This window comes from Malus domestica, chromosome 11, assembly GCF_042453785.1.
Source record: "Malus domestica chromosome 11, GDT2T_hap1".
Lineage (NCBI taxonomy): Eukaryota > Viridiplantae > Streptophyta > Magnoliopsida > Rosales > Rosaceae > Malus > Malus domestica.
The window spans coordinates 6,746,380-6,764,205 of record NC_091671.1 but is presented as its reverse complement, the minus strand read 5'-3'; the positions used below and the strand labels follow the sequence as shown (position 1 = coordinate 6,764,205).

At 41.7% G+C, this 17,826-nt stretch overlaps 5 protein-coding genes across 6 annotated transcripts; 2 read left to right on the top strand and 3 right to left on the bottom strand.

Moving 5' to 3' along the window:
- Window positions 1-192: 192 nt before the first annotated feature.
- On the top strand, window positions 193-2,047 carry LOC103436688 (protein OCTOPUS-like). The gene has a single exon (XM_008375140.3). It carries the CDS (start codon window positions 464-466, stop codon window positions 1,988-1,990), a length of 1,527 nt encoding a protein of 508 aa, XP_008373362.3. The 5' UTR covers window positions 193-463; the 3' UTR covers window positions 1,991-2,047.
- A 243-nt stretch (window positions 2,048-2,290) lies between these two features.
- LOC139189311 (uncharacterized) lies at window positions 2,291-3,466 on the bottom strand. Its single transcript, XM_070808015.1, has 2 exons — window positions 3,071-3,466; window positions 2,291-2,929 (listed from the first exon to the last, which is right to left on the bottom strand). Exons 1-2 carry the CDS (start codon window positions 3,102-3,104, stop codon window positions 2,469-2,471), a joined length of 495 nt encoding a protein of 164 aa, XP_070664116.1. The 5' UTR covers window positions 3,105-3,466; the 3' UTR covers window positions 2,291-2,468.
- Window positions 3,467-3,931: 465 nt separating this feature from the next.
- Window positions 3,932-11,660, bottom strand: LOC103409395 (protein NRT1/ PTR FAMILY 8.2-like). 2 transcript variants are annotated; one of them, XM_070807842.1, is made up of 5 exons: window positions 11,523-11,660; window positions 11,233-11,453; window positions 10,698-10,915; window positions 5,130-5,683; window positions 3,932-4,967 (listed from the first exon to the last, which is right to left on the bottom strand). In XM_070807842.1, the coding sequence occupies exons 2-5, from the start codon at window positions 11,372-11,374 to the stop codon at window positions 4,133-4,135; spliced, it is 1,749 nt and encodes a 582-aa protein (XP_070663943.1). In that variant the 5' UTR covers window positions 11,375-11,453; window positions 11,523-11,660; the 3' UTR covers window positions 3,932-4,132. The 2 variants fall into 2 exon arrangements, with proteins under 2 accessions (XP_070663943.1, XP_070663944.1); XM_070807843.1 differs by having other exon boundaries at window positions 11,233-11,458; window positions 11,523-11,655.
- Window positions 11,661-12,564: 904 nt separating this feature from the next.
- LOC139189400 (protein OCTOPUS-like) lies at window positions 12,565-16,236 on the top strand. Its single transcript, XM_070808347.1, has 3 exons — window positions 12,565-12,765; window positions 14,804-14,865; window positions 15,013-16,236. The coding sequence occupies exons 1-3, from the start codon at window positions 12,565-12,567 to the stop codon at window positions 16,043-16,045; spliced, it is 1,296 nt and encodes a 431-aa protein (XP_070664448.1). The 3' UTR covers window positions 16,046-16,236.
- On the bottom strand, window positions 16,196-17,339 carry LOC103420120 (uncharacterized). Its single transcript, XM_008358184.4, has 2 exons — window positions 16,980-17,339; window positions 16,196-16,835 (listed from the first exon to the last, which is right to left on the bottom strand). The coding sequence occupies exons 1-2, from the start codon at window positions 17,011-17,013 to the stop codon at window positions 16,375-16,377; spliced, it is 495 nt and encodes a 164-aa protein (XP_008356406.3). The 5' UTR covers window positions 17,014-17,339; the 3' UTR covers window positions 16,196-16,374.
- Between the last annotated feature and the right edge of the window lie 487 nt (window positions 17,340-17,826).

The window sequence follows — 17,826 nt, the reverse complement described above, 5'->3', positions numbered from 1 at the left end:
TCGATTTCTGACGTTGATGAATCATTATATGATGATCAAGGGTAGACTGAAATTCCTATATGAGTCTTTTCAGACCAAAAAGATAGATTATCGTGACAAAACAACGTTCGAATCCTTTTAAAAAAATAAAAATAAATAGGCCCTACAACATAAATAACATTTTATTATATGCATGCTGCTAAAATTGCCATAAATTCCTATACGCATAGGATTCTTCCTCCTCTGTGACTCCTGCATCTCCATGCTAATTGCTTAGAAAAATAAAAATAAAATAAAAAATGATTCATGGATACCATAAAATCCCAAAAAGGGGATTTATCCGGTGTTTCCATTTTTTTTCCAATTTCCCTTTCCTTTCTCAACTTCACCGCCTCTCTTACTGACACACCACTTCCTTCTTCTGCCATGCACGCACTCTCAGCTACCACCGCCTCCGCCCTCCTCCTCCAACTCTAGAAGAGCAATGAAACCCCAAACTCACCGCCTATCCACCTGTCACCGTCACCCTACCAAACCCATCACCGGATTCTGCGCCCCCTGCCTAAGCGAACGCCTCGCAGGCCTCGACTCCGCCGCCGCCGCTCACCATGAACCCCCGACTCAGAACCCCCATTCCGGGTCTGAGCTCCGGAGATGCAAGTCGTGTGCCGGAACGAGACCCGAATCGTCGTCGGAAAACGCACTTGACCCGACCCGGCGCAAGTCCTGCGATGTAAGGGCCCGGAACACTCTGTCCGAGCTCTTCAACATCGACGACGACCGCAAGGGAGTGCCGAGAAAGTTCGATGTCGAAGTGAGAGATGAGGAGAAGAACGAAGGTGGAGACGAAGGTAATGTTTTGGATTTGGATGCGGATGCGGAGTTCAAGACGATGAAGGAGTTGATAGATCTGGAATGGGAGAAGAAGAAGGGTGCGGGTAGGGATTTGAAGGACATTGCAGGGACATTTTGGGGAACGACGTCGGTTTTGTGCAGGAAGGTGAGGCAATGGCGGCGGAAGCAGAAGATGAAGAAGGTTGAGAACGAGGGTTTCGTAGCGGAGAAGCGGCGGGAGACCCAGTCGGAGGTTGGAGAGTACGCATTGGGGAGAAGATCGTGCGATACTGATCCGGATCCGGGTCGAATGTCAATGGACGAGCCTCGGGCTTCTTGGGACGGGTATTTGGGTCCGAGAGCCGCCCAGCCGAGGCTGACCCGGATGGTTTCGGTTGTGGAAGAAAACTGGGAGCGGAGTCCAGGCGGGTCAGCTCAGACCAAAGACTATTACAATTCGCAGCGGCGGCGGAGCTTCGAACGGCCGAGTTTCGATCGATCCTTGGCTGCGGAGGTTGACGAGCTGAAGTTGGGATCAAATGCCAGAGTCTCCCCTGCCTCTTCAGAGTTGTTCTATGGGGCCAAGCTGCTGATTACAGAGAAGGAATTGATGAGTTCGATGGGTTCGAATTCGAAGTTGAAACCTGTTGAATATGATGAGCGTGCGGAAGAGGGCCGCGGCGGCGTTGGGATTTGCAGTGAACCTGTTTGTAAAAATGCCACTTCGGAATCAACCAATGGGGTTGATGTTGACCACCAAAAGCTGAATAGGCGGCACAAGAAGTGGAGTTTTTGGGGTTTGATGCAGAGGAGAAGCGAGAAGAAATGCGTGGATGAAGAATCCACGGATTCTTGGCAAAAGCTGAGGATGGTTGCCAATGGAGAAGAAGCCAACGCGTCCGTGAGTCAGAAGCTGATTCGGAGTTACAGCGTCAGCTGCCGCAACCAGTGCAAAATGGTTGGCTTGTTTAGCAATGTGAATGGTGTTGGGGCGGAAAACAAATGCAATGAAGTGAAGACTCTGCAGAGAAACAAGAGTGCTCGGTATTCACCAAGCAATCTTGATCACGGGTTGCTGCGGTTTTACTTGACGCCGCTGAGGAGCTATCGGAGGAGCGAATCGGGAAAGGGCAGGCCAGGCAACAACTCACAATCTCTGCCGAAGAATGTCTTGTAGATGTATTCGTTATGTTGTAAAGCCGAATATAAATGCATTTTCTTCTTTTATGAGGAACACACACACTTCCCCCCTAACATGTTTTTTTTCCTAACAATGCCAAAATTGCCAATCCCCACACTTAGTGGGAAAAAGTTTTGTTGTTGTTGTTGAATGCCAAAATTGCCAATAAGGCAATTTATCTTTGAAATCATTGGTTCACTCTTGTTCAATGAACAAGAAGCGGACTGGACTAGGCATGTTGGTCAGAGCAGTGTGTTTGTCCTTTGTTTCCTTGCGAAGCGCTTTTGCTTAGTAGGGTTTTGTTAAAACAATAATCAGAATTACATAAAATTATTCAAGGTCTTGTACATTTATCTCACAACAATTCTTGAGCAAGCACTCACAAAGTGCTTTTATCCAAAAGCAATGCGAACAGTAATCACTTTTACACACAAGCGTCATAAACTTTCACATAACCATGCAAACTTTTACAATTTCACTCAGCGTCAACGACGTAGCCCTTCTCTTGAAGCTCCGAAATGACCTCATTCTTCATCCTCACCCACAGCTTCTGCGCTTCCTGCTCCAGCTTCTTCTTCTGCAGCTCCTTCTGATAGTTAAACGCATCTTTGTCCGTCTCGACAAACCCTTTCGGGCCAATTGTCGTGCCGATCATTCCCCCCTTGGCAACAAACTCTTCCATGGCTTCCTCATCCCCGGGGTATGGGAACTCACGACGCTCGTACAGGTGCGCTAGCTCTCTCTCTTCCTTGGGCCTAGGCTTCAGCGTCCACCACCCAAGTGGCGATTTCTCGTTGTAGAGCCAGGCCACGCCGAAGAGCGTGTATGTGCACACCAGTGCCTTGCCTATTTGCTTCCAGAAGTAGTAGTCTTCTTTGCCCAATCCCACTTTTCTCAAGTACTTCTCGGCATTGAACGATTTGGCCAATTGGTATCCTGAAATTAGCGCATTCAAAACGGAAGAAAGGGTTAGGGCATTTCACTGAGGCATTTGATCAAACAGTTGGAGGGTTGAAAAATCGAAATAGAAGAACAAATTGCGGAAACTGCAACACATGAGGTTGATCAAACTATTACCTGCTTTAGCATCCTGATAGCGTTTGAGAACCATTTGCGATCGTTCAAATCCCTTAGTTTTCTGCAATCTTGCTCCGAGTCGAACTAAATTTTCAGGGAGATTCACATGGTACGCGTTAGATGACGGGCCTCAAATGGCTTTTGTTTGAGGGTAAAGAGAGAATTGGGCTACGTCTTTAGTTATGGCAACTGAGCCGGGTTTATATGACCCACCAACCAAGAAATCCAAAAATGAAAAAGGAGCAAACAAGGCATAGCGCATACGTCACATGTTTACGAGTATTGCAATTATTCTATAATTCCTTATTCTATATGGCACATGTTAAATGACAAGCCTCAAATGACATTCATGCGTTTACTTACATATACATAATTTAAAAACTATGTGACTCCCACACTATAGTCAGTAATGCAATGCCTAAAAAACTACGAATTAATTGATTTTATTCTCTATTCCTAACTTTTCCGATTGAGGGTTTCCCCTATTTCAAAACACAAATGTTCGGAGAGATTGGTTACCTTACAAACCAAAAAATCTACAATACTTCTAAATATTGGAGAAATTTTTCAGTGTGCTGAGAACACGACCCAATATACCAAGTATCATAATACATGTCCAAGTCCAACCACTTGCATTATGACACTTGGTATACTAGGCCATGCTCCAGCACACTAAAAAATCTCTCTAAAAGTTGAATACAGTCACTTAGAGCTTTTAGATCTAATCCAACGACAATCAAAGAAGATTGAATAGCCGTTGCCGTTGAATTGGATCAAAGAAGACTGTGTAGCCGTTGCCGACTGGCAAACTGTTGAATGCTTCTAAGTATTGTAGCCATACTCCCTTATCAACTCCACAAATGTGTAAAGACTGACTTGTAATTCACTCCATTTTTAACCATTCTTGCTTCATTGAAAGTTTTAACATCTCATAAGAACACTCACGTTTAACAGAATTGCATACACAAGACAAACTATTTACAAGTGATTGAAAACAAAAATAAAACCTAAAAATCACCACAGTACAGAACTGGCTTCTTATGGTATCACTTCTTTTCATGATCAACGCAGAGTCCCGACGGTCTTTTTATACGTGTACCACTTGGCAATGAAGAGGTATACTCCTAGGTTAAGAACACTCAGCACTGCCAATAGCCAGAAGAAATAATCAAGGTGTCCGTAGTTCAAATTGTTCGGTATCCATCCAGGGTTGCCGTTCTTTGTAGTCATTTTGGTAACGATGGTGACAAGAATAGAGTTGAAGTAGTTTCCTAGTGCAAAGGTGGAGAGTGAGAGAGCAGAACACAGGCTCCTCATGGCGTCTGGGGCTTGATCATAGAAAAACTCCAGCTGTCCTATGACTTTGAAAACTTCTGCAGCTCCTATGAGGAAATACTGAGGTACTTGCCAAAAGACTGACATGGGCATGTGCTCGTATGTGTAATAGTTGTTCTGTCGAACACTTCGGAGTCTGATAAGTTCCAAAACTGCAGCACAGACCATGGAGAATATGGAGATGAAGAGGCCAATGCCCATCCTTTGGAGTGTAGTTAGGCCATTCTTGTAACCGGTGTATTTTCTAGCTGCTGGCACAATGATTCGATCGTATATTGGAACCCAAAAAATGACACTTAGGGTGTTAAAGATGGTAAGAGATGCTGCTGGGATTTCAAAGCTAGAGCGGCCAACACGAATATCCATGAGGGTGCCTTGCAACACAAAGAAGTTGCTCATCTGACTGCCGGCTGCATAAAAGATGATACCAGTGGCCCATATGGGAAGCAGCCTTATGATTGATTTTAGCTCCTCCACTTGGGTAACTGTACTGAGTCTCCACGGGCTTTTCGAGTCCTTTATCTGGTCACCTTGCACCTCCACCGCTGCTTTGTCAAAGAACCTGCGCAGTAAAATTTCAGGCCAATAGAACAGCAACAACAACGAAAGTAAAACTACAAAACCACCAATCGCTTTAATGCTAGAGAAAAAAGAACTCTCAATCTTGATTACTCGCAAAATTAACTTTTATAAGTAACGAAGATTTTTCGGTATAAAAACTAACCTGAATTCATTTGTGTGATCAAGCTTGCGGCTTCCTTGGATGGAAGATTCTGCATCTGCAGTCTCATACAAAAGGGACTTGTCTTCCGGTACTTTCACCTTGTAATTTCTAATGGACGCCACAATCACCTGAATTATGCGTGTCAAAGGACTACCTCCAGGCTTCTGATTCCTATACAACCGAGTCCCCGAAAAGAAACTCAGCACAGCAATTGCCATTGCCACTGCTGGAACGCCAAAACCCCATCCCCAACCCACGTTGTCTTGTATCCACACCAGCACAGAAAAAGCAATCAGAGCACCAACATTGATGGAAAAATAGAACCAGTTGAAGAAAGAACCCTTGTGCTTCTTTTCAACCTCATCGTCATCATCAAACTGGTCTGCCCCATAGGACGAGACACACGGCTTAATCCCACCCGTGCCCAGCGCTATTAGGTAAAGCGCTATGAAAGTTGCTGCAGTTTGTCCACCATTTGTATGGCAGACATCTTTGCTAACACAGGTTGGTTTCATGCCCGGGACCGATGCTGACATTGTCAAAAGTGTCATCCCCTATGAAAATTATCACACAATCCATAAACTATTGATGGAGAAGATAAAAACGCAACAAAACCAAACTCCAACAACAACCAGGGTCATATGTTTGGAAAAATTAAGGTAAAGGGTTTGGTTGGAACCCTGCAGTAAGCTATGATTTGACTTAAGGGCCACTTGCAAATCAATTGGGATAAGCAAAATAGAAGTGCTGGCTTGATAATCATTTCATTTTTAGTTTTTAGTTTTCATTTTTTATCTCTCGTTTCTTGCATATATTTTCCTAATATTTTTAACGAAAAACTCAATACGAAATGGTTACCAAACTGGCTAACGGACTTTTCCTGATGAAACTGTTGGAGCTTCCTAGCCGTTAGGGTTAGGGTTCATAGTTTTTAGGGTTTATTTCTGTTATGTTGAATAATTCCTCCTTAACTTGAGGAACCAGTTTGTTTTCTTTTATGTTCAACGTAGTCATGCCCATGATTATAGGACTTGTAAAGTCGTGGGTAGTTATCTTCATTCTTATCTCGGTGTAAGGCTATTTAATAGCCACAATTGCTGTTTAGCTTAATAACATTCTCCCAGCTTTCGTGCACTCAAACTTTGCATAGCTTACTGCCATTCTTTTTAGTTCCAACATCTGGTATCAGAGCCCCATCACGGGGCTTGATCAAAAGGCTTGTAAGTCCAGTACTAGAGTGAAGAAACAAAGATATGGCATCCGAGAGTAGTTTTGTGCAACCTGCCATTCCAAAGTTTGATGGTCACTATGACCATTGGAGTATGCTGATGGAGAACTTTATGCGTTCCAAGGAGTATTGGAACTTGGTAAAGACAGGGATCACAAAGAAGACCTATGAGGATCAGAGGTTGAAGGATCTTAAGGCTAAGAACTACCTGTTCCAAGCCATAGATCGTTCGACACTGGAGACCATGTTGAAGAAAGATACGGCGAAAGATATCTGGGATTCCTTGAAGCAGAAGTATCAAGGAACGTGTGTCAAGCGAGCTCAATTGCAGGCTCTTCGCAGGGAGTTTGAAGTGCTACACATGAAGTTTGGTGAGTCTGTTAATGACTATTTTGGCAGAACTCTCACCATAGCTAGTAAGATGAGAACGCATGGGGAGCAAATGCATGATGTGGTAATCATTGAAAAGATTCTCAGGTCTATGACTACAAAATATGATTACGTGGTTTGCTCCATTGAAGAATCCAGTGATCTGGATATGATGTCCATAGACGAGCTACAAAGCAGTCTCTTGGTGCATGAACAACGGATCAGCCGACATGTGGACGAGGAACAAGCACTTCAAATCACTCATGGATCCCAGCAAGGAGGAAGAGGTGGGGGACGAGGTACCTATCGAGGAAGAGGAAGAGGAAGGGGTAGGTTTGGGTTCGACAAATCCACCTTGGAGTGCTACCATTGTCATGAACTAGGGCACTTTCAATGGGAATGCCCTAAGCGAGCCACGGAACAAAAAGCAAATTATGCATATACAAAGGAGAAGATACTATTGATGGCTCTTGTGAACTCCAAAGAGGATACGGTGGAGCACATTTGGTACCTTGACTCTGGGTGTAGCAACCACATGTGTGGGAACAAAGACATGTTTTGTGATCTCGACAGCAGCTTTCGAGAATCAGTGAAGCTTGGGAACAACTCGAGTCTTACTGTACAAGGGAAGGGTAAGATTCGCATAGAGGTTAATGGACTTGTGCATGCAATCACAGAAGTCTTCTATGTGACAGACCTGAAAAACAACCTGTTGAGCATCGGTCAGTTACAAGAAAAGGGGCTGGCAGTACTTATCAAACATGGGAAATGCAAAATCTTTGACTGTGAGAAAGGTTTAATCATGGAAACTGGGATGACATATAACAGGATGTTTGCAGTACGTGCTCGCTTCGCACCAAAGAAACAACAATGCTTCTCCACACTGACCACAGATCAAGCAGATATTTGGCACCATCGATATGGACATCTTAACTGGAATGGGCTCAAAGTGCTTTAACTAAAGAACATGGTGACAGGGTTGCCTCGGTTTCAAACTTCTCCAAAGGTGTGTGAAGACTGCCTGGTGGGAAAACAGCACCGTGACCCATTTCCAAAGGAGAGCATGTGGAGAGCCTCCAACATTCTTCAGTTGGTGCATACAGATATTTGTGGACCAATCAACCCGGTTTCAAACAGCAATAAGAGGTATCTTATCACTTTCATTGATGATTTCAGTAGAAAAACGTGGGTTTATTTCTTGGCAGAGAAGTCAGAAGCATTTGCCACGTTCAAAACCTACAAAGCAAAAGTTGAGAAGGAAAATGGGACATACGTACGGAGCCTGAGAACAGATCGTGGGGGAGAATTCACATCACATGAATTCATCAACTTCTGCAATGAGAATGGAATTCATAGACAGTTGACGGCTGCCTATACACCTCAACAAAACGGTGTCGCGGAAAGGAAGAATCGCACTATTATGAATATGGTGCGAAGCATGTTGTTAGCAAAGCACATTCCCAATACCTTCTGGCCTGAAGCAGTAAATTGGACGGTGCATGTTCTAAATCGATGTCCAACTCTTACTGTGAAGAACAAAACACCTGATGAGGCATGAAGTGGACACAAACCATCAGTGGATCATTTCGTGTTTTTGGATGCATTTGTCACGTGCATGTACCTGACAACAGACGAGTAAAGCTCGATGCCAAGAGCTTCAAATGCATTTTACTTGGGGTAAGTAAGGAGTCTAAGGCCTACGGATTATTTGATCCTCTTTCAAATAAAATAATTGTTAGTCTAGATGTGGTATTTGAAGAAGATCAACAATGGAATTGGGACGAAGGTCAAAAGCAAGCTGATCTCGAGTGGGAGACTGAAGGAGAAGCAGAACTGGCAGAAGAGGGGGATGAAGAAGAGTCTGAAGCCAATGAAGAATCGGGTGGAGAAACTGAGTCTGCCGAAGGCAATACTTCAAATGATGAAACCTCGTATCGAGAAGTACGTGCCCGAAGACCACCAATATGGATGAGAGACTATGAAACTGGACAAGGTCTCTCTGATGAAGAAAGTGTAAACTTAGAACATCTAGCCTTGTTCACTGATGGGGATCCCTTCATATTCGAAGAAGCCGTGAAGTCCGATAAATGGAGGATAGCCATGGATCAAGAAATACAAGCTATTGAAAAAAACGACACATGGGAATTAACAGTGCTGCCATCAGGAGGGAAAACCATAGGAGTTAAGTGGGTCTTTAAGACTAAGTTCAACGAAAATGGAGAAGTAGACAAATACAAGGCTCGGCTAGTTGCCAAGGGATATTGTCAGCAGTATGGAATTGATTACGCTGAAGTATTCGCACCTGTGGCACGCATGGACACCATTCGAATTGTCTTAGCCCTTGCTGCTCAGAAAACTTGGGCAGTTTATCAACTTGACGTTAAGTCGGCCTTTCTGCATGGGGAAATTAATGAAGAAGTTTACGTCGATCAACCTCCAGGTTATGAACAGAAGGGGCATGAATCTAAGGTTTATCGACTCAAGAAGGCCTTGTATGGACTCAAACAGGCTCCCCGAGCTTGGTACAGTCACATTGAGGCATATTTCATTAGAGAAGGCTTCATCAAATGTCCTTATGAGCACACGTTATTCACTAAAACTACTGGTGGAGGTAACATTTTAATTATGTGTTTGTATGTTGATGATCTTATATTCACTGGCAATGATGAATTGATGTTCGAAAAATTTAAAAAATCCATGATGATCGAGTTTGACATGACTGATCTTGGAAGAATGAGGTACTTTCTTGGTATTGAAATATTACAAAGGACAGATGGTATCTTTATCAGTCAACCGAAGTACGCTCAAGAGGTCCTGGAAAGGTTCAATATGGATCAGTGCAACTCGGTACATAATCCAGTGGTTCCTGGCTTTAAGCTCACAAAAGATGAAGGAGGAACTGAAGTTGACAGCACGATCTACAAGCAGATAATGGGAAGTCTCATGTACTTGACTGCCACACGCCCCGATTTGATGTTTGTCGTCAGCCTGATCAGCATGTACATGGAGCGTCCTACTGAGTCTCACCTACTAGCAGCAAAAGGAGTCTTGAGGTATGTGAAGGGCACAATTAGTTTTGGGATGTTCTACAGGAAGGGAGGAAGTGAAGAACTCGTAGGGTACACAGACAGTGATTATGCTGGCGATCAAGATGATAGGAAAAGCACTTCAGGCTATGCTTTTCTACTGAGCTCGGGAGCTGTCTCTTGGTCTTCAAAGAAGCAACCCGTGGTTACTCTCTCTACCACCGAAGCTGAGTTCATAGCTGCAGCATCCAGTGCATGCCAGGTTGTGTGGATAAGAAGAATTTTGAAAGTTCTAAATCAAGAGCAAAGCTGTCCAACCGTGGTGTTTTGTGATAACATCTCAGCAATAAAACTCTCAAGGAACCCTGTGATGCATGGTCGCAGCAAGCACATTGATATAAGATTCCATTTCCTTCGCGATCTTGTCAAGGATGGAATTCTGGAGTTAACTCATTGTTCTACACAAGAACAAATTGCAGATGTTCTAACAAAGCCTGTAAAGCTTGATATGTTTTTGAAGATGCGGAGCTTACTGGGTGTGTGTGAATATCCATGTATAAACTGAATGACAATGACATCCAATTTAAGGGAGGATGATGAAACTGTTGGAGCTTCCGAGCCGTTAGGGTTAGGGTTCCTAGTTTTTAGGGTTTATCTCTGTTATGTTGAATAATTCCTCCTTAACTTGAGGAACCACCAGTTTGTTTTCTTTTATGTTCAACGTAGTCATGCCCATGATTATAGGACCTGTAAAGTCGTGGGTAGTTATCTTCATTCCTATCTCGGTGTAAGGCTATTTAATAGCCACAATTGCTGTTTAGCTTAATAACATTCTCCCAGCTTTCGTGCGCTCAAACTTTGCATAGCTTACTGCCATTCTTTTTAGTTCCAACATTTCCAAATTGATATAAACTAAGGTAAGAATTTGAAGGCAGGAGGACTTACAATGATATAAATGAGTGAGAAAGAGGCAATAGTCTTGTATCTTCCCAAATAGGAATCAGCCAATAAAGCTCCAAGCAATGGCGTAAGGTAGCAAGTTCCACCCCAATTCGAGTTATTTTTCGCAGCAGCAGCACTCGTCTGGTTCAATTGACTCTTGAAATAAATCACCAGATTTGAGCTCATCCCATAATATGCCAACCTCTCACAGCATTCATTCCCTACTCACAAATCAAACCCAAAAACATCAATTAAAACAATAAAAAAAAAAGCATAATTAAAAATTGTAGAATTTTTCATCGGATCAAGGGTCCACTCCAATAACACCGATACTGTACCCACTTAACCAAAGGCCTCGGTGTTAGTTAAAGTAGAATAATTCTATTTAAAGTACTCTTCTCTTCTCCCTCTGTCCGATGTGGGACAAATGGAGTTTCCAACAAAAATAAAAATAAAAATAAAAATAAAAACCCAATATTTGATACAATTTTCCGTACTAAAGTTCATGGGATGCAAGTTAGAGATCTTCAGAAAGTACCTAGGATAAAAGGGCAGGCTTTCCAGGTTCCTGTTTCATTTCTCTTTGCTGGGTTTCCACGAAAATCCACAGTTCCATCTTTGGTATACACATTATTTTCTTCTGCTACTGCTGCCTTGGTGGGCAAATCATCTTCTGCCATGGCTTCTGGACTCTCTTTTGCTCTTGCCCTTTTGGGGTGCACCCAAAATTCACAAAGAATCAAGCTGCAAACCCAGCAACTGCACTAAACAAAAGGGTTAATCTTTTTCATCAATTTTTTGTCCAAATTTCTGCAGAACATTACATACCAGAGAAGCGAAGAGCAGGCTGGCAAAGATTCAGATGGATTTAATGAAGCCCTTTAAATGTAATTCTCTGTTATTGGCTAAAAGAGAAGCTAAGGCAGTATAATGATGCGTATGGTGGTCCACTATATAAGCTAAGGCAGTATAATGATGCGTATGCGTAGGGAAGAGGATGATGAGCAAAGTCATCGGCTCATCAATGCAGGGGTGTGGACGTATATTTTGGATTGGGTTTTTATGATAAATGGTCTATGAAATTAATTCACTCAATCAAGATAGTTTATGAAATTGATCAATATAATCCTTGAAAATGGTTGTCACAAATCAATATGTCATTCCGTCATAATTCAATTAAAAATTATGTTAAATGCTGATGTAACATATCCACAAATTTAATTAAATATTTAAATAAAAATATTTAAATAATAAAAACAATTGTTATCTTTTTAATTAAAATTTTAAAAATAAAAATAAAAAAAGATGAAGCAGATGATTGAACACTGTTCATCATCTTCTTCCCTTAACCACCCTCCTGTTGGAATCCAGCTACACAACTATATAACTAAGTCTAACAGTATTTGAGAGAAATGTTTGTAAGGATTTAGAAGATGAAATCAGAGAGAAAGCACAAACACAGAGCATAACCTTTCAACTTCTATCATTGTATTGCATACTGGGCATAACAACCCGAAGAGACATTTAACTGATGACAAAGATGAGAGAGAGAGAGATATAACCTCAATTCAATCTCAACCAACCATTACAACCTATCTTAAGATCAAGACACTTGTCAAATGATAAGCCCTATGAGACTTAATCAACACATCACAATTTTACACAATAGCTCAGCCTATGAGCTGAGACATGACACACATAACAATCTTGTAATGTTTACTAATCAGCTTAACAACTTACATACTAACACCTCCCACTACAGCCCCCACCCCACCCCTCCCTCTCTCCCACGAAGTTGCAGCTTCAACAAACCCAGTTAGAGCAAGGCTATCGCCGAATATCTTTAGGAGTTGGGGCAGGTTGTGCAGGCATGGCTGCACAATTGGAGCAAGGCTACCGCCAAGCAAGGGAATCTGTTAACGCCAACAATGGTGTAAAGGTTCTTCTGCATCTCCTCCACCCATGCATATATTCTCCTCCTGCAGCACTGGACTGTCTCCGTGCACTTGCTTGCCGAGTCCTTGGTTTAGCCAGAGATGATATTATTGCACACATATTGACAAAGCTCCAGGTAAATGACTTTTCAATTTTTCTGTCACTTCACTAGTTCAAGTTGAAGGATATTTTTAAAGGAAAACTAACGAAAAGTTTAAAAAAAATTACCTTTTCACGAAAAGTAATTTTTAAAGGTATAGTAAATAACGACAGTTAAAGGTAAAAAATGTGATTTTTCGTTAAAAGTGAACCGTACCAGAAGTGTTTTATTAAACCTTCCTTTTTTTAACTATATCCTCATTCATGGGAGAGAGGGAGGGGTGGGGTGGGGGCTGTAGTGGGAGGATGGGAGGTGAAGAAGATCATGAAATCATCTCCTTCTTTTTCTTTTTTTTTTAAGATTTTAATTATAAAAAATAACAATTGTTTTTTATTCACATAATAATATTTAATTAAATTTGTAGGACTCATTTATGTGCCACATCAGCATTTAACAGAATTTTTAACGAAATTATGACGGAATGACCACATTGATTTGTGACATGCATTTTCAGGGACTACATTGATCGATTTTCAATTTCAGGAACTGTCTTGATTGTGTAGATCAATTTCAGAGATCATTTGTGATAATTTAAGGACAGATTCCTTGAAATTCTCGTAGAATAGAGAATGAAGTTTTCATTTTGTACATGCCAGATCATGAATTAGTAACTGCATCCAATCTCCAAAAAATCCCAATTCTTTCGAACTTACTCTCTTTGGAATGGAATTTTTACGGAATCCCCATGAATAGGATCAAACCCTATACCATGGTATTTACATGAGATTCCTCTTTCTTATTCTTAAACAAGTCCCCGAGAGGGCTTAGTTGATCCACAATTTATGTTTCGTCTTCCCCTTTTATTCCTATAATACTTGCACAGTTCATCGTCGAGATGCGGCCTAGTCAAACTTGATTTCTCTTACTCCTCTTCCCGGGGATGCGGAATCAGATTTTTTGGTACTTGACGGAAGTGACAGTATCTAGCTTTATTAGCCAAGGTCTCCCTAAAATCCCATTGTAAAGAGAAAATTCTATTTAAGTTTTATTTTATATATCTTAATTTTTTTTATTAACCGACCCCTTTCAAAAGAAAAGAAATAAGAACCAGTGACTCAGAAACAATTAATTAAGATAAATTTTTTAATTTTTTTTTTATGGAATATACATATCAATATTCATGGATTATATAAATCTTTATTTTGAGCTATACAGTTCAATATATTTCGCCATTTTTGTGGTACTACTCTAGTCCATTTAATTTGAGATACATCAATTTGATATTGATAATGACTCCTTAACCAATTTGTCCATTGATTCATTCCAGAATTGCGAAGATTCTTAGGTCTTAATTCGGAATGAAATAGTTCTTGTCTGCTGTGCTGTGGGGTTAGGGTGGAGATTCCAAGTCATCGATAGCCGTTTGAAGTACGGTGCGTGAATATGCATACACGACAACCATATAAGTTATTATTTAGCTATTTTCTTTTGGGAATGAGGATCTTCTTCTAATCCTCTTTGTGAGGATTTTGGAAATTCTTAAATTGTGTCCGTTTATCATACATTGTGTGGTCAATTTTCGTCAGGTATTGTTTATGTTTAATTTTAAATAACAATATTTAATATGATTTCTGGCTGCACGATGTACGATGAACGAACACGATTTGAGGATCTCCAGAATCCTCATTTTTCTTTTGGCTCAGTGGTTAAGTTGGAGTTTCAAGCTTGTATTTTACACGGCATGTTTTGAGTTTGATTTTTGGCATCAGTGAATCACATGATGATAGCCTAAAAATACTGAAATATCTTTATAAGTCTTTTCGTCTTCCATAAAAATGAACTACAATGTTGAAACCACTAGCCGATCCGTGAGCGTTACATCCCATTTAAAGTGTGTCATGTGTTGGGATGATTTACATCACTAAACTTAATTTTTATAAATAAAGTATTTATTAATGTGAGAGAAACAATGACTTTGTAAACAAATTTTGAGACGGATGCTCTTGTCTTCTGACAACCGGTCTTGGTGACATACCCTTCCTGTTGATGCTGTTGCTAGGGTGTGTTCTTACAGATGACAATGGACTTCATCCATATAATTTCCTTCTGCTGCTTGACAGACCTCCTCTTTAGATGGTAACTGAACAGCCATAAGTAAGTTCGACTCTACCATCTATGGAAAATTCAAGAAACACATTACTGCATAGAGTTCAGTTGCCAAAGAGGAAGAGCAAACTAGGTGCTTCATTTCATAGCTATCACTCTTTCAAATCTCCATAACAGTCTTGAACTACAACCCCACACCATCGTATATGTCTTTACTTATAAGTCGGAGATCTTAGATCAGGATCCGGGTCGGATGTCAATGGACGAGCCTCGGCCTTCTTGGGACGGGTATTTGGGTCCGAGAGCCGCCCAGCCGAGGCTGACCCGGATGGTTTTGGTTGTGGAAGAAAACTGGGAGCGAAATCCAGGCGGGTCAGCTCAGACCAAAGACTATTACAATTCGCAGCGGCGGCGGAGCTTCGAACGGCCGAGTTTCGATCGATCCTTGGCTGCGGAGGTTGACGAGCTGAAGTTGGGATCAAATGCCAGAGTCTCCCCTGCCACTTCAGAGTTGTTCTATGGGGCCAAGCTGCTGATTACAGAGAAGGAATTGATGAGTTCGATGGGTTCGAATCCGAAGTCGAAACCTGCTGAAGATGATGAGCGTGCGGAAGAGAGCTGCGGCGGCGTTAGTATTGGCAGTGAACCTGTTTGTAAAAATGCTGCTTCGGAATCAACCAATGGAGTTGATGTTGATCAGCAAAAGCCAAATAGGCGGCACAAGAAGTGGAGTTTTTGGGGTTTGATGCAGAGGAGAAGCGAGAAGAAATGCGTGGATGCAGAATCCGCGGATTCTTGGCAAAAGCTGAGGAGGGTTGCCAGTGGAGAAGAAGCCAACGCATCCGTGAGTCAGAAGCTGATTCGGAGTTACAGCGTCAGCTGCCGGAACCAGTGCAAAATGGTTGGCTTGTTTAGCAATGTGAATGGTGTTGGGGTGGAAAACAAATGCAATGAAGTCAAGACTCTGCTGAGGAACAAGAGTGCTCGGTATTCACCAATCAATCTCGATCACGGGTTGCTGCGGTTTTACTTGACGCCACTGAGGAGCTACCGGAGGAGCGAATCGGGAAGAGCAGGCCAGGCAACAACTCACAATCTCTGCCCAAGAATGTCTTGTAGATGTATTCGTTATGTTGTAGAGCCGAATATAAATGTATTTTCTTCTTTTATGAGGAACACACACTTCCCCTCTAACATGTTTTTTTCCTAACAATGCCAAAATTGCCAATAAGGCAATTTATCTTTGAAATCATTGGTTCACTCTAGTTCAATGAACGAGAAGCAGACGCAGACCAGACATCTTGGTCAGAGCAGTGTGTTTGTCCCTTGTTTCTTTGCGAGGCGCTTTTGCTTAGTAGGGTTTTGTTAAAACAATAATGAGAATTCCATAAAATTATTCAAGGTCTTGTACATTTATCTCACAACAATTCTTGAGCAAGAACTCACAAAGTGCTTTTATCCAAAAGCAATGTGAACAGTAATCACTTTTACACACAAACGTCATAAACTTTCACGTAGCCATGCCAACTTTTACAAATTTCACTCAGCTTCAACGACGTAGCCCTTCTCTTGAAGCTCCGAAATGACCTCATTCTTCATCCTCACCCACAGCTTCTGAGCTTCCTGCTCCAGCTTCTTCTTCTGCAGCTCCTTCTGATAGTTAAACGCATCTTTGTCTGTCTCGACAAACCCTTTCGGACCAATTGTCGTGCCGATCATTCCCCCCTTGGCAACAAACTCTTCCATGGCTTCCTCATCCCCAGGGTATGGGAACTCGCGACGCTCGTACAGGTGTGCTAGCTCTCTCTCTTCCTTGGGCCTAGGCTTCAGCGTCCACCACCCAAGTGGCGATTTCTCGTTGTAGAGCCAGGCCACGCCGAAGAGCGTGTATGTGCATACCAATGCCTTGCCTATTTGCTTCCAGAAGTAGTAGTCTTCTTTGCCCAATCCCACTTTTCTCAAGTACTTCTCGGCATTGAACGATTTGGCCAATTGGTATCCTGAAATTAGCGCATTCAAAACGGAAGAAAGGGTTAGTGCATTTCACTGAGGCATTTGATCAAACAGTTGGAGGGTTGTAAGAAAATTCGAAAGAGAATCACAAATTGCGGAAATGCAACACATGAGGTTGATCAAACTATTACCTGCTTTAGCATCCTGATAGCGTTTGAGAACCATTTGCGATCGTTCAAATCTCTTAGTTTTCTGTAATCTTGCTCCTAGTCGAAACTAAATTACCAGGGAGATTCACATGGTACACGTTAGATGAAGGGCCTCAAATGGCTTTTGTTTGAGGGTAAAGAGAGAATTGGGCTACGTCTTTAGTTATGACAACTGAGCCGGGTTTATATGACCCACCAACCAAGAAACCCAAAAATGAAAAACAGCAAACAAGGCATAACACGTGTCACATGTTTACTTAATTAGAACGAGTACATGAATTATTCGATAATTTCTTATTCTACATGGCACATGTTAAATGACAGGCCTCAAATGATATTCATGCGTTTGCTTATACATACAGAATATAAAAACCATGTGACTCCCACACTACAGTCAGTAATGCAATGCCTAAAAAACTACAAATTAATTGATCTTATTCTCTAGTCCTAACTTTTCCGATTGAGGGTTTCCCCTATTTCAAAACACAAATGTTTGGAGAGAATGGTTATCTTATAAACCAAAAACTCTACAATACTCCTAAATATTGGAGAAATTTTTTTAGTGTGCTAAGAACACGATCCACGTGTCATAATACAAGTCAAAATCCAACCACTTGCATTATGATACTTGGTATACAAGGCCGTGTTCAAACACACTGAAAAAACTATCTATAAGTTGAATACAGTCACTAAAAGTTGCTTTTGGATCTAATCCAACGACAACCAAAGAAGATTGAATAGCCGTTGCCGTTGAATTGGATCAAAGAAGACTCTGTAGCAGTGGCCGACTGGCAAACTGTTTAATGATTCTAAGTATTGTAGCCCTACT

Bases quoted from the DNA above. Each gene is read 5' to 3' on its own strand.
- LOC103436688 (XM_008375140.3), top strand. From the start codon at position 464: ATGAAACCCCAAACTCACCGCCTATCCACCTGTCACCGTCACCCTACC.
- LOC139189311 (XM_070808015.1), bottom strand. From the start codon at position 3,104: ATGGTTCTCAAACGCTATCAGGATGCTAAAGCAG. The intron at 2,930-3,070 runs GTAATAGTTTGA...CGCTAATTTCAG, and splicing joins CTATCAGGATGCTAAAGCAG to GATACCAATTGGCCAAATCG.
- LOC139189400 (XM_070808347.1), top strand. From the start codon at position 12,565: ATGGCTGCACAATTGGAGCAAGGCTACCGCCAAGCAAGGGAATCTGTT. The intron at 12,766-14,803 runs GTAAATGACTTT...GTGTTCTTACAG, and splicing joins ACATATTGACAAAGCTCCAG to ATGACAATGGACTTCATCCA. The intron at 14,866-15,012 runs GTAACTGAACAG...TCTCCATAACAG, and splicing joins ACAGACCTCCTCTTTAGATG to TCTTGAACTACAACCCCACA.
- LOC103420120 (XM_008358184.4), bottom strand. From the start codon at position 17,013: ATGGTTCTCAAACGCTATCAGGATGCTAAAGCAG. The intron at 16,836-16,979 runs GTAATAGTTTGA...CGCTAATTTCAG, and splicing joins CTATCAGGATGCTAAAGCAG to GATACCAATTGGCCAAATCG.
- LOC103409395 (XM_070807842.1), bottom strand. From the start codon at position 11,374: ATGGCAGAAGATGATTTGCCCACCAAGGCAGCAGTAGCAGAAGAAAAT. The intron at 10,916-11,232 runs GTACTTTCTGAA...ATTTGTGAGTAG, and splicing joins AGCCTGCCCTTTTATCCTAG to GGAATGAATGCTGTGAGAGG. The intron at 4,968-5,129 runs GTTAGTTTTTAT...TTTACTGCGCAG, and splicing joins GATCACACAAATGAATTCAG to GTTCTTTGACAAAGCAGCGG.